Source organism: Pelobates fuscus, chromosome 7 (assembly GCF_036172605.1).
Source record: "Pelobates fuscus isolate aPelFus1 chromosome 7, aPelFus1.pri, whole genome shotgun sequence".
NCBI lineage: Eukaryota > Metazoa > Chordata > Amphibia > Anura > Pelobatidae > Pelobates > Pelobates fuscus.
In genome coordinates, this window is record NC_086323.1 from 208,118,819 (window position 1) to 208,134,912 (window position 16,094).

Consider the following 16,094-nt stretch of genomic DNA (forward strand, 5'->3'; position numbering starts at 1 on the left):
ATTTCGGCCTACTAAATTTTGACCATGCTGGAATCCCATCACAATATAACTGAGAAGGCAGATAACTGAACCTCCTGGAAGCTAAGACTCAATCCTTTGTCTAGTCCCTTTTGTAAAAATTCTAACAAGTTAGGAAGGTTTATTGAAACTGAATCTTTACCCAGGGAAACTGTCCAATCCACACATGTTCTCCAAATCCTATAGTACACTTTGGATGTGTTTTCTTACTACCCTCTCTGACATTCATTTAAGGACATTCTTTTCAATCTCCAAGCCTTCAAATTAAATTTGGCAGGATCATCATGGAGAACTGGACTCTGTGACAAGAGATTCCTTTGGATTGCTGGTTCTAATGGATCTTCTAGTTTCATGCTATGAATTAGTGGGAACCAAGGTCTCCTTGGCCAATGAGGAAGAATTGCTATAACCTCTAATCTCTCGGATCACATGGCTCGTGGGGTACTTTATTTCAGAGGGGGTAATTGTCTGGGCTGTCAGACAGTTCCCCCAGTGGAGCAGAACACCGGTCACGGGCGGGGAAACTGCTTCGATCGGGTAAGTACATGAGAATGGTGGGACGGAGGGAAACGGTGGGAGGGAGGGAAGGGGTTAATTATATATATTTTTAATTATTTTAATCTTCACTGAGAGCCTCGAACTCTCAAGGCACTCAGCTCCGGCATAGCATCGGAAGCCTGCCTGATGGCTTCAGATGCTCTGCCTTACTGCCGGACGCCACGTGGAGCAACCCGGAAGTGATCGCTCCGGGGAAGTGATCACCCAGCAGCCTGGCAGGGAGGGGGGCTATTGCAGGATTCCTTGACATTGAGGCATCGCTGAAATACCCTTAGAGCGGGTGGAAACGATCATGATCGCTTCCAATGCTCTAATTTGCCCCGGACGTGCAGGGTATGTGATAGGACTGATCGGATTAGTAGGATAGGAGTGATAGGATTAGTAGGATAGGACTGAAACGAGTGATAGGAGTTATGGGACTGTTTTAGTGGGATAGGGCAGGGTAGGATGTGATTGATTGGTAATACATTCTCACTGAAAGACTATTTTGTTTTCCTGTTCCTGGGAACGGCACGAGTCATAAGACAGAATTTACCAGGATTTTAGCTGTCCGGGCTGGTCTCTACCCCCAATAGCTCCCTCTATGGGATACGACCCCCTGACACATGGACAGGGACATCTCTGGGGTGATGAATGGCTGTTAAAAATCAAATATAACAAATAGTAGAAATGTATCTCTCGACCACTATAAACACCAAACTACAACTTCTGCAAACGCTATCCCAGCCACAAAGACAAAGCGTGGAGGTGGAAAAAAAAACAGGACCCCAAGGGGGGCATTTCCCCAGGAAGAGCGATTCATTAGTCTAAATAAAAAAATGAATTGCTTAATGGATGGAATTCCTTAGTGTAAATCCTTAATAGATCATTTAATTCCAAAGTTCGCTGCTTGCCATTTACTTTACTTTTAAAATCAGGAGCTACTCACCCCATTGTTTGTGATTATGAATGTGGCATTCAGTTATTCTGTACCCCCGCTAACCCCTCCCCCATTGCCAGCAAGAGTTAAAAACGGAAACAGCCTCTTCCTCCCATACTGTAGGCCAGAGGTAGGCAACCTTCAGCACTCCGGATTTTTTGTACACTTGCACTGGCAAAGCATCAAGGGAAATGTAGTCCACAGAATCTGGATTGCCGAAGGTTGTCTATTCCGGCTCTAGGCTGTGGGATTGGGGTCCAGTAATTTAGGGTGACACGTGGTCCCGTCAGCTGGAGGTAAAGAGGGTGCGGACACACAGCCCGCTCAATCCTGACTGAATCCCCTCCCCAATTTAGACTTCAATTCCCCCTCTCTCATAGCCCACTGAATGAGATTAGGAAACAACTCCCCACCCTCATCCTGCCAGCATCCGTTAAAAAAAATATTCAGTCAATCTGGATTTAATTATCTAACAAAATTCAGATGAACCAAATGTATTTAATAACAAAATCTGATGTGTTGAACTTTTCTTTATTTTTTTGGATGTACCAAATCAGACAAAACTAAACTTCTCCAACTCGAACGGTCGTTCATGCTAAATGTCCTCGTGTTGGCCCCAGGGAGAGTGCGCAGCTTAGCGGACAGGGGCACATGTATGAGTGTGGGATGGATAAAGCATGATTGGCTATATGCTACATGTGGGAGTGTGAGATGTGAGGAAGTGGGTGGTGACAGATTAGACTGACCTCAGTGCCACTTAGGAGCCGGGCCAGCAACAAGTTTCCCGCCCACCCTCCCTTTGCTGTTTTGGGCCCGGGGAGTTGTCACAGCGAGGCGGGGGTGTGTCCTTGCCAAATAAGGGATGGTTTGGTAGATTAGATGAAAAAGGGGGATAATGGCCGGGTCTCATCCTCCCCCTGTCTCTTATGGTGAACCTGGAGGAGGTACCAGGTTGGACGTGTCCCCACTGGGTTGTAAGTCGCCCAGTGGGGAGCATTATGGCTGGGCCCCACCGAGTGGGTGGGGAGCCCTGAAAAGGAAGATGTTTTTATTATGCCGAGGGGGGGAGGTGAGAGCCTTGGGGAAGTTAGATTGGCAAGGACGGTTTCTTTGGTTACTGTATGACTATATGCAAATAGTTTATGTTAATTTATGATAATTGTTATTTCGTTATATGTTAAAAGGAGTTATACAGTATTTGGTTGTGTTAATAAATGCTGTGGCCTGTTTTCTCCAAGAAGTTGTCTGTCGTTGTTTAAAGGTGTAAGTTATGGTTTTATGCAGGATGAAGGGAATGCTATCCAATGCCCACTACGTACATACATGCACATTCACTTACAATATATGTTGGGATGCTGTATTTAATTGATGTGGATTTAATCACACATCATGTTCTCTTTTTACAGAGCGCAACACACATGTACATGGTATAAAAAAATAAGATACAAAATCTGTGTTCAGAATAACTTAATTCAAGGGGCCCCATTTCTGTCACACTTGCCTTATCTATGTTGCCCATATGTGCGGTTGGCTGTGTCCTTCTGGAATTTGCGGCTCGGGCCAATAGTAAAACACAGCCTGATTCACTAAACAGCAAAGCTGTTTGCAAACTAATAACAGCTACAGTAAAAATTCTATCCGTTTATAATTCCGTTCCAATAAACGACTTATTCCATAAATTCCTAATGAACAAGAGTTATATATATGGAATCCGAGATGAATCCTCGTAGAGCAGAGTGAGAGGCATCTGATCGGAGCATTTACTCCTGGTGTGGGAGGGGTCTGTAACTATGTAGATATATATATATTTCAGTTATTTTAATTAATGATCTGTATAATGCATTCAAATATGTTTTTGCTGATTTTTTTCGGTTTCAAACCAGTTTGACTCAATATTACATGAAATAATCTGACTTTTTGTGCTGTTAACATATCTTTCCAAGTTCCGCGGTACATAGAAATAGTATCAGCTTCGGGAATACAATAGTAGTTTGGGTACACATTTTATTCCCATGTCCTGTTTCTAGATTAGTAATAAAACAGTCTGAGAAAGAGAAAATGCAACTGTGAATGTGTCTTTAATAATAGCATCTTAAAAAAAGGTAAAATCTTTAAAAAAAACCTTTTCAAAATGTTGATGTTCTCTTGGGTATATTAGATAACAAGCAAAAATAATTTTTACTGTATTTTCCTGTTGATTCATTTATAAACTAACTGTTTCCAATTCTCTCACCTGCAGGTTTGGTTCCAGAACAGAAGAGCAAAGTTCAGAAGGAATGAAAGGGCCATGTTAGCAAATAAAAATGCTTCACTCCTTAAATCTTACGCAGGAGATGTCACCGCAGTTGAACAGCCAATCGTCCCCCGTCCGGCACCAAGGCCCAATGAGTACCTATCTTGGGGAACAGCATCACCATATAGGTAAGGCATTCTTCATGTTTTTTGTATTTGACAGCAATTTACTAGTGTGTGTATATATATATATACACACACACACACACTCAAATTAAGTTTTGTTATGCTAACATATTAAAATAAACAAATTACATGTGAGTTTGCAGAGGAAGAGGTTCTACTTCAACTGTCAAAAGTAAAGACAAATAAGTCAATGGGACCTGATGGAATACACCCAAAGCTATTAAAAGAGCTTAGTGGTGTACTACGAAAACCATTAACAGATTTATTTAACCAATCATTGATAACAGGAGTAGTCCCAGAAGATTGGAAGTTAGCGAATGTTGTGCCCATTCACAAGAAAGGTAATAGCGAGGAGTCGGGCAACTATAGGCCAGTAAGCCTTACTTCAGTAGTGGGGAAAGTGATGGAAACCATGTTAAAGGATAGGATTGTTGAACATCTAAAAACACATGGATTTCAAGATCAGAGACAACATGGGTTTACTTCAGGGAGATCATGCCAAACTAATCGTATTGATTTTTTTGATTGGGTAACTAAAATTATAGATCAGGGTGGTGCAGTAGACATTGCTTACCTAGATTTCAGTAAGGCTTTTGACACTGTTGCACATAGAAGGCTTATCAATAAACTGCAATCTTTGAGTTTGGATTCCAATATTGTTGAATGGGTAAGGCAGTGGCTGAGTGACAGGCAACAGAGGGTTGTAGTCAATGGAGTATATTCAAAGCTTGGGCTTGTCACCAGTGGGGTACCTCAGGGATCTGTACTTGGACCCATTCTCTTTCATATTTTTATTAGTGATATTGCAGAAGGTCTTGATGGTAAGGCATGTCTTTTTTGCTGATGATACTAAGATATGTAACAGGGTTGATGAAATGCTCATGCCATTGTACAGAACACTGGTGAGACCTCACTTGGAGTACTGTACACAGTACTGGAGACCGTATCTTCAGAAGGATATTGATACCTTAGAGAGAGTTCAAAGAAGGGCTACTAAACTGGTTCATGGATTGCAGGATAAAACTTACCAGGAAAGGTTAAAGGATCTTAACATGTATAGCTTGGAGGAAAGACGAGACACGGGGGATATGATAGAAACATTTAAATACATAAAGGGAATCAACACAGTAAAGGAGGAGACTACATTTAAAAGAAGAAAAACTACCACAACAAGAGGACATAGTCTTAAATTAGAGGGACAAAGGTTTAAAAATAATATCAGGAAGTATTACTTTACTGAGAGGGTAGTGGATGCATGGAATAGCCTTCCAGCTGAAGTGGTAGAGGCTAACACAGTAAAGGAGTTTAAGCATGCGTGGGATAGGCATAAGGCTATCCTAGCTATAAGATAAGGCCAGGGACTAATGAAAGTATTTAGAAAATTGGGCAGACTAGATGGGCCGAATGGTTCTTATCTGCCGTCACATTCTGTGTTTTCTTATTTCATGGATAGCTAATATTTTAAACACAGTTGGCATTGTCATGCACATATTAATATAAAAAATGGCATGTTAGGTTTATTTACCCTGGTTACGTGTCATCAAAAATAATTTACAGTCTATGGACCATCAGACACCATGTTAAATAGTGTTTAATCCTTGTGGACTTTGATTGGCTGCTGGCATCACATGCTCTCATCAAACTTGTTTGAAGTCAGTTTGAAAATTAGGATTTATTTGAAGATGGTAACTGTGACGGGTCCCCTGTGCCCCGACTGAGCACACCCGTCCGAACAGCTTCTTCCCACCACCAAACCACAGATGTCAGCCCGTTCACAAAGACTCAGTCACCTAACACTTCACCCCCAAGAACAGCAGACACACAGTTTGAGGGTAGAACAGGAACTAATTTTTTTTAGACATACCCAGATATACAAGTAAACTCCTTAGTAAACACACATAGGTTTGGAACAGCAACCAATCAAACTGGGCCTAAACAAACAGCCAATCACACTAAGCCCATTAATAACCAATAGAACATCACAGAACGCCTACTTTGCATACACAGGAAAACATTATGCATTAGGTAAAGGGATTAACAAACAGTCAACAATAGGTGACTCAGCTCCGTGAGTCACACAGGGGTAAGTCCCAATCCCCACCCACGTGGTCACACAGTCTCTGGTTCGGCGCCATCTTGTCTCTCAATGTTGTGGCTAAGTCTAAGTCTGTGCGGTCTAAATGGCCGCTCCCCACTGGAGCCCACCCAAATAAAGGAGCCCTTGATGCCCAAGTGACGGCGTACCAGCGTTCCGTCACAGTAACCTCCATGTTAAAACGCTGACCGATCATCATCTCCAGCTAAGGCCTCACTTAAATATTTTCGGATAAGGTTATCAAATTATTTATTTCTTTTTAGGTAAACGTTAAAAAGGATTTAATGTTTTTAAAAAAACATTTAGCTGTTTTTGATACATTTTGTTATTTTAATATTTTAAAAACGAAATCATTTTAAAACGTTATCCAAATATATTCATTCGATTGACAAAGCGTATGTAAAATTTTTAAATCAAGGCCGTAATTTACTTATTGAATGTTCATTTATTTGCATTTTTTCTCTTAAACCAATTCATTGAAAGAATTCTGAGAGTGCCACTATAATATCAATACAATGACGAGTAAAGATGCCCTTCTCTGCCAGAGGAGATGTTTGAGGTGTGCCAGAGCTTTGGGATCTTTGGTCAGAAGACCACAGGGTTATTAACTAAAAAGGGAATGGTTTTAAAATCAAAGTGAATTTTAATTGATAGTGATAATTAGTGAATTTAGTGATTATTTCCTAATGCAGAGGAGGAGGGGTGGCGGGGTAAACCCTGACTAAGGTAAGTTCTCTAATTGAGTTAAAGAGCTCAAAACAGATATCTGCTGGTCATTGTGGTTATATAAAAGCCAGACATTCCCTCGCATTTAGAATACTCTCCTACACAGTCAGATGTCTTTGGCAAGAGGCGTTACTCTGGGTGGCAAGGGGCAATTATTTAAATGAATATAGTTTTAATTAACATTAGCCCTTATAAATGTATAATCTATAAGATATTTCAGTATATTAACTAATTATTAATTAGAACCTACCTTTTATAATGTGCATTTATCTGCCCATTTTCTAATTACTATTTTCTGGTAGTGCTTTTACCCAACTCGTATTAAGCTCTGTACTGTGAACCGTTTGCAATTCTTGAATTTTATAAAAACAATGCCAAGTCAGTGAGACGTGACCTTTAAGGCGTTTATTTACTAATGTGAGAGACGTTAAAGCGAATTCCAAATTTAAGGTCAAAATGGACAAACTGGAGAAATTCTCAGCCGGTTCTGCTTCCGGTTTAGCTAAATTTGAAAAGCAATTTGAATTCTCCGTACGCTCTCTGTTTAGTAGACAAGTACTCTGTTTGTTCTCCTCCATCAAATTGATTAATTTAACATGGGCGTTTGTATACGCCGATATTTGTTTTAATATTCCTAAAGTTTATAGCCGTCTCTTCAAACAATATAGACCATATCAATGTGGAAATCAAAGATTAGATAGACAGACGTCGCTTACCTGAACAAGCCTATGTTAATATTATTATTATTGCCACATATATAGCGCTTTACATTATTATCAGAGGGGGAGATTTAACAATAAATAGGACAATTAGTAAAATTTACAGGAACAATATGATGAAGAGGACCCTGTTCAGATGAGCTTACAGTCTATAGGAGGTGGGGTATAAAACACAATAGGACAGGAATTCGCAATCAAATAAGGTGGGAGTGAAGCAGAGCTGGAGGAGAGAGTAGAGTGCTGCCCTTTAGGAGAGAGTAAGAGACAGGTATGTGAGGTAGAGGTTACTGTGGGAGGATATAAGAGATGGGTTTTAAGGCACTTCTTAAACGATTGAAGACTAGGGGAGAGTCAGGCTATTCCATAGGAAGGGAGCTGCTCGTGAGAAGTCCTGCAAGCGTGAGTTGGCCGTACGGGTGCGAGCAGCAGACAGGAAAAGGTCACGGGCAGAGCGGAGGGACCGAGGAGGGGCATACCTATGGATCTGTGAGGAGATAGAAGAGGGGCTAGATTTGTTCAGTGCTTTATAGGTAGGGGGTTAGTACCTTGAATTTTTATATAGTGCCAGAAAATTCCGTAGCACTGTACAATGGGTGAATTGACTCCTATTGGATACAGGAAGCCAATGCAAGGACTGACCTCCCCTTATCTCTGATCCAGTGCCGCCAGAGGTTATGCTTCTAACACCCACCTCCTGTCCGTCCTCACTCACCTCCTGTCTTCGATTGCCCTGGGGGCACTTACTCAAGCAAGACACAATACGCTGGACTCATTGGCAACATTCCTATACTCCCTAGCCAGTGCGAGCAGTAACCGTGGCACCTGCTGTGGTTGCTATGCTTGGAGAGAACAAGGTCTGTTCTGCTCTCCCTTTACTCGATTCTTCCTCACAGACTCTATGCCAAGTGATTGATTGGCAGATGGGAGAGAGACTCGTTTTTAAGTCAATTTTTTCTCCCAGTCTATACATTTGCTAGATAGATAGAATTTCCTGCTGTGTCTGCAGAAGACACGCTGGCTTCCTCTTCATACTTGATCACTGCTGATGGTCTCCATAACAGACCCAAAATTTTGAGGCTTAAATCTGCAGAATCAGAGGAGGGTAGATTTCCAATACCTTGAAAGAGAGATGGGATAAAAGCTGGGAAAAAAATGAAAAGGAAATTGGAAATCTGACATGGGACAGGAAGAGAGTCTGCGAGAACTGGGAACGTTTCTCATTAGATTTGGGAAAACTGAATGTTCAAGGGGCGAACATGGGGTAATCTGAAGATATTTCTACAGACCGATATAATACCGGTGGCCGGATTTGCATGGAGATAGCTAGTTATTACTGTTTTCATTAGTTACTATTTTACCTAAATTATGAAAATGACTCACTATGATGTAGGGAAGGTCTGGCTTTCTATATCGAAGACTGACAGCAGATTTCTTTTGCCTCCTGCTTTCTAGTGGGTGGAGCCAAACTCCCAAAGTGAGAACTTACCTTTTCCAGGACTGGTGAGAACATGTTCTTCAAATTACTTCATATGTGGTGAGTATATTTAACATATTGTGGGTTTAAACCTGTAACATTGTAATAAATTATAAACAGAATTAAAAAAAATAGACCCACTCTAAACAAATGCACCCTCTACTTCATTTGCATAGTGTGGGGCCATGCTGCTAATCTGCGAGGTCAGTATGGTTGTCCGTGATCTCCTTGGGGAAGCCAGGTCAAATTTTTCGTGATTGGTAGTTTTCCCTCGGCAATTTTTTGAAGAGCAGGATCTGAAATAGCAAGGTCTGCTAGCATTGAATCAAACAGGAAATCTCGATTTATTTCTGATTAGTGAGTAGACAGTTAATTACAACTGGTAATTGGTTAAAGTGTAGAAGATTTAAAGGGGAAATCTCATCATTGAATAAAACATTGTAATTGAGTTGCATGGTTTGTGTTATCAAATCATTGGTTAAGCTCATATTATTAATTCCTTATTCCTGTGTCAAACCAAATCTCAATTTCTCTTTATTTGGGTTATACGTATATTTATGAAATATTTTACCAGAATGGGTACATCTTGACTTGTCTCAATTTCAAGAATGTCATTATATCATTTTATAAGAAAAAACTAAAACATGATAAAGACCTGGGTCCAGGTCGAAACGTTGCAGATCCAATAAAAACTGCCTTGAACACATCACAGTGAGTGTCTGAGGATTTTTTCATTCATTTTATCATTTTATAACTTCTCTGTTTGTGCACTACCAACGAAAACAGTTATTTTTTTTTTGTCAATCTTTATTTTATTGAGGCATATGGTTAAGGTGGTACAGAATAAAGAGAGGGAGACATGCAGAGGTTATACAAGTTGTACACATCATGGTAAATTGCAATATCTCCTGGTATTAACGGCCTCATTTTATATTATATAAACAAGCTTAACAGAGTATAAAATAGAGTTAAATGATCAAGATGATAGGCATTCAGTATGATATACATGACTCAGTAACGTTGGTTCTTAGCAGTAACAGGTGAGTGATTATTATGGTAAGGCATGGGTTAAAACGAGCTATGAATTAACGCCAAACTTAAGATCAGGAATTTCTCAGGGATGTTTAGTCTAGTATGTAACATGTTAATTTAACAGAGCTGTGTGAAGCACATGTTAGGTAGGTTCTATATTATGCATTTATACAGGGACAGTTCAGCTGTTTCTATCCAGCAACAAAAACAAATAAAGTGAACTGCGAACAGGTTAATTCTCGACATACATGTGTATATGTGAGCATTTCATACGCAGGCTTAAGTTCCCTATCAAGAAGTGTGTGCAAGGGGATTTAAGCAGACACTTACATCCTAAGCTCAGGCCTAAAATTGTTAAACGTTTAGGTAGTAGGTAAGGCAGTAGACAGGGTAGACAGTATGCCGAAAGAAACACGAAGACATATCTGAACTATAGTGTCTTAGCTATATGATGCATCAGATTACTAGTAGATGGGAACAAACATAGACGAGTAGGTTCAGTAAAGATAAATTAGCTATGCTAGTACAGGTAAGTTCTTGCAGTACGTTACAAGGTCGGTTGCACGGTTTGATCACTGCTGATTTAGCCGTGTAGTGTCCTTGGGGTCGGGAGTCCATTATTAGCCGATGCCCTTGCTTGGCAAGGTAACACCCCCATCCAGGGGAGTCCGCGGGGAGGCGGCGGGGCGCCGTTGCCCGGTGGCCATCAGCCAGCCCCAGGTCGTTGTGAAGGCCTGCACCTGCTCTCCACTGACTCGGTGTCTCAGTGAGGCCGGGTCTTCCCGTCTTTGGGCGCCGCTATCAGCTTGGGTGTTCTGCCGCTGCCTGCAGCGGCCAAGCCTGCGGCGTTGTGGTCGGTGCCTCAGAGGCGTGCTCCGGGTGGTCTTCGGCCCAGGAAGGCGTTTGGGACCGCCATTAGGCGTGGCGGCCATTTTGCGTGTGCCGTGAGGAGGGCTGTCAGCCTGCCGAGGCTTTGCTTGTTGTCGCTGACGCAGGGCCAGGTTTCTCCAGAAGTTGTCGAATATCTCATCCAGCCTTGCAGAGTAATCTGTTCGCTCGGCAAGGTAGTCAGTGGCTCTCGCTGTGTTCTCCCAAGGCTGCGGGAGTAAAGCTATGACTGTCCCTTGTGTGTGGTTTGTCTCGCTTGTCGGCGCCATTTTAAGTGGGCCATGTGTTTGGAAGCTCTTTAGTTTCTCTCCCGTGAGCTGTGATTTCAGGCTCTGTTTGTCTCTCCGGTTGTCCATGCCGGACCGAGATAACCCCCATCGGTCCAAAGGGGGGGGGGGGGTAGGCGTTGGGAACCCCTGGGAGTCCATACTCAGGTCTGCAGCGTGGTGAGCGGCCGTCTCTCCACTGCCCGATGTCTGGTAGGCCTCAGGTGGCAACGCAGGGTCTCGATGGGTTACACGATTCGTTTTTGCACCCAAGTGTCACCCGGGTGTTCCCTACTTAGTGGCACCTCTCCAGCATGTTCTTGTGTCATTTTTTGGGGGTAAATTCCCCAATTGGTGCCGTTTTGAGCAGGAGCTGAGGTGCAGCACAACCGCTCCGTTTGGATGCCAGGCTCCGCCCCCCACGAAAACAGTTATAATGCAGAAATCGAATCATTTTCTTCTTGGTTCATTTTTAGGATTAGGTGAGGCAGGCCGTTAGAAAAAATAAACAAACCCTAAAATGCCAATTCAGAAGTTAACATCCTAAAATGTGAACATCTCTAAGCTTAAAGGGAAACTATAGTCACCTAAACAACTTTAGCTTAATGAAGCAATGTTGGTGTATAGAACATGTCCCTGCAGTCTCACTGCTCAATCCTCTGCCATTTAAGAGTTAAATCACTTTGTTTATACAGCCCTAGTCACACCTCCCTGCATGTGACTTATACAGCCTTCCTAAACACTTCCTGTAAATAGAGATCTAATATTTATTTTATTGCACAGTCTGTTTACTTTAGAATGTATTATCTCTGGCTCTGATAATTCTTATAATTCTGCTAGACCCTGCAGGAGCCTTATGTGTCTGATTACAATTCAATTTACTAAGCAGGAGATAAAAACTTCTAAAGCAAGTTAACATCCAATTGATAATGAAAGCATGCAGAGGCGTAAGTAAAGACTATGGGGCCCTGCTGCAAAAATTGCCCTGAGCCCCCCTGTACATCTCCCCACACGTCGCCCCCCCCCCCACACACACGCAGACATAGACACACACACATACACACATACAAATACATACACACAAAGACCCATACACATACAGACACACATACATGTAGACACACAAACATACATATACACACACACACATACAGATATACTGATACAGACAGACAGACACAAACTGTAAAAAACTATTTAGTGACTTACCCGGGGTCCAGTGGCAGCCTCATGCTGATGGAAGTCAGAGCTCCGACTCTGACTCCCTCCTCTCCTTGTGAGCAGCGCTCTGTTGGCTATGAGGAAGCTTTCTCCCAGCTCTGATATTGCTGGGATGGCAAAGGATTTCCCCAAGAAATCCATTGCCATCGGGTGGGCCCAAGAGCATGGGCCACACGATGGGCTCCTTTAATGCGGCCCTGCGTTTTTTACACGTGGTCGGGGGCCACACCAAAATACTGTCGGGCACCCGTTCGCCGGGGTGGAATGATGCACCAAAATGCTGGCGGGCACCTTGGAGTGACGAGCCCTGCGACCACATTAGTTCTGCCAGTGAGGCTGTGTCAGTCACAGCTAGGGGAGGTGTGGCTAGGTCTGCATGAACGAAAATAAGTGATTTAACTCTTAAATAGCAGAGAATTGAGCAGTGAGACTGCGGGGGCATGATCTATACACCAAATCTGCTTAATTAAAGGGACACTATAGTCACCTGAACAAGTTCAGCTTTATGAGGTTGTTCAGGTGAGAACTATAGCTCCCTGCAGCCTTTCTCATGTAAACACAGTATTTTCTGAGAAAATACAGTGTTTACATTGAACGCTAGGACCACCTCCCGTTGCAGTCACTCAGAGTGAACCAGAGGGACATAATATACCTCCATCCACTCAGATCTGCTGTCAGCAGAGCACAGAGCAGCACTGTGCACAGCATCCTGTGATTCAGTATCTCCTCCCTCTGCATGCAGATACTGAACTTTCCTCATAGAGATTCATTGATTCAATTCATCTCTATGAGGAGATGCTGATTGGCCAGGGCTGTGTTTGACTCATGCTGGCTCTGCCCCTGGTCTGCCTCCTTGTCAGTCTCAGCCAATCCTATTGGATCAGACTACCACATGTCAGCAGACTGCTTGTTTTTCTGAGTCTAACAGCATGCAGATTTACAGCTTCTGGCTTGAATACAGTCAGATTTTTACTATATTTGTGGAGGCATGAAGGGCACAGGGGGGGCTAGATGGTCATGTTAACAATATAGGGTTAGGAATACATGTAGTTGCACTGGTGACTATAGTGTCCCTTTAATATAACATTGCTTTGGTGTCCTTTTTAACTTTAAATTCTTTACTCCACTCCTTAAAATCGTTATTAATATCCATTCTTAACCATGAAATCCCTAATATTTCTAACCGTGATTTAAAATTCCGAATTCTAAATACTTGCAATTCCTAATCCTAAAATCTAGAAAAAAATCTTCAATCCCTAACCATAAATGTCCTAAATACTTAACCATAACACAAGCGTTTGTAACCTATTCTCTGAACAAAATCAAACTGATGGCAAAAAGTCAAATCACCGTAAACATCACTTGGCGGTGGGTCAAGACAAGGGAGGAGAGACTGACTAATCCATAGAAATGGGTTGACATTACGTGTTCCTCGTATGGCTGCTGGCTAGAAGAACATCAAGCAGTACTGTGACAAGTTGAGTCATTACTTCCTGCAATAAGGGTCTACTAATACCTGCTCAATAGGATGACTTTCTGCCTCTTGGATTTTGTCGGATTTTGCACCGTTTTTAGGAGGACAGAGACTTGACTAATCTTTTGGCATTAAACGTAACTATTCTCAAATAAAAAGTAGAATCAGTCTTTATACTTTGGTACTATGTCTCTGCTACACTTACATCATTCAACAAATTGTCTGAGGAAATACAAACGGTTATATTCTTCATAAACATTGAGTTTGTTTTAAAAGTTTGAATGAGGAGATAAATAAATTAGATCTGATTTATTGTTAATATTAAAGGGACACTATAGGCACTCTGACAATTTCATCTCATTGACATGGTCTGGGTGCAGTGTCCATGTCCCCCATAGTCCTGCAATGTAAATCATTGCCGTTTTTGAAAAACTGCAATAATTCCATTATTTCTAGTGGCAGCTTTGAATTCCAGGCACTATAGTATCCCTTTAAAGGGTACGCCAACCCTTATAAATATATGTCGATTTAAACAAGTTTTTCTTACCTGGCGCTGCTTTACACACATCCTCCTGACGTTGTTACAGTCGACAGTCACATACAGAAGCTTTGATTTGATCATTTAGCGGCCTCAGAGAGCAGGCGAGAGAAAAGGGGAGAGGGAGTGTGGAGGGAGAGAGGCTGAATAAACATTAAACAACGGGACCAGGAGGTGGGAGGGTGGAGACACATAAGACTCTGCCATCAGGTTTATAGGCAGATTACATCTGTTGCCAGCGTATAGTGCACACTGACAATAGATGCTAAATATGCCAAGAATTACAGAAGTGGTCATAGTGGTTGGAGTAACCCTTGAATACTTAGCCATACTACCTCTTGAGTTGCAGCACGCAATCTGATTATCTCAATGGTTTTACTGCAAAATCATTCGATGGTCACCTAAACTAACACATGCCATTGAAACGTTAATTCAAATTGATCTTTTTGAAACATGAGGGTTGAAATAAAAATAGTAAGAAATCAATTTAAATGATGTAACGTTTTCATTCTCTTTTTTTCAACCAGTGCCATGGCTACTTACTCTTCTACTTGTGCCAATTCCAATCCTTCCCAGGGCATGAACATGGCCAACAGCATCGCCAATCTGAGGCTGAAAGCCAAAGAATACAGTTTACAGAGGAACCAAGTCCCCACAGTGAATTAGAAAAAGAGGCTGACAATGGAAAAATGCAAAAATATAACGTCTGATTCCTGCCGTATAACAAACATAAAATGACTTTATAATGGGATAAAGTGGATATAAGCAGGGTACAAACTGTTTTCACATTTATTTTTCTGTTGGGAAAATTCCACCGGATTGTACCATGTTTTACTTTACTTTAATGCTTTGCTTATGATAGTAAAAAATGATTTTCTGTCACATACATCCCGTGTGTGTCCCGTATGTTTTAATGGACATGTCTATCCTTCTTTAGGCACAAAAGTTTTGACCTCAAGTACCTTAATAAGGTCTTAATTTTGTATACAGCTTTCTTACAATTCAAATATGGAGGTATGTCATCGATATATCCGAGTTTCATAAATTTACTTAATCCCTTAATGATGGAAAACATCAGTGGAGAAGAATTGTAGGTTTGACCTCAAGTACCTTAATAAGGTCTTAATTTTGTATACAGCTTTCTTACAATTCAAATATGGAGGTATGTCGTCGATATACCTGAGTTTCATAAATTTACTTAATCCCTTAATGATGGAAAACATCAGTGGAGAAGAATTGTAAATTAAATATCTGAAATGTATTACATTTTGAAACAAAGGACTGTTTTAAAGGATAATGCTGTTAAACAGTTTGTTAGGATATTTTTAATGTAACGTAACCCAGTATTTTTAAAGAAATATCATTGTAAGTTAAACCGCTTCAATCCATCCAGAAAACTTTGCAGATTAACCTAAAAATATGTTTTGTCTTTTGATATTATGAGGAAACTATAAACATACTGAAATATGGAGTGAAATTGTGTGAAATTACTTTATCTTAAAAATGTTGAAATAATCTAATGGTGTCTTCCTATGAAGAAGCTATGTCAGAATGAATACACATTGAAACAAAGTGTGTACCTTTTTTAATACCATTAAAGCAAGTTAGTGCTTAGTTGTGGATTTGAATTAAACATAAAGACATGTTTTAAAGGTTATAACATAACGTTTTAGAATTTAGCACTTAAAAATGAAAATGGATTATAAAATGGAAAGTGGGTTCAAAAGCGGAGGCGAGGCACTTGGAAA

At 41.2% G+C, this 16,094-nt stretch overlaps 1 protein-coding gene across 2 annotated transcripts in view; it reads left to right on the forward strand.

The window, feature by feature from the left end:
* The window catches only part of PRRX1 (paired related homeobox 1), a 116,416-nt gene extending 101,184 nt beyond the window's left edge, over positions 1–15,232 (forward strand). The window contains exons 3-5 of one of the 2 annotated variants that reach the window (XM_063427609.1): positions 3,735–3,916; positions 8,906–8,987; positions 14,874–14,957. In XM_063427609.1, coding sequence (XP_063283679.1) covers positions 3,735–3,916; positions 8,906–8,957 — 234 coding nt within the window. In that variant the 3' untranslated portion in view covers positions 8,958–8,987; positions 14,874–14,957. Of the gene's footprint in view, positions 1–3,734; positions 3,917–8,905; positions 8,988–14,873 lie in introns of both variants that reach the window. The other variant, XM_063427608.1, reaches the window with a different exon arrangement.
* The last annotated feature ends 862 nt before the right edge of the window (positions 15,233–16,094 follow it).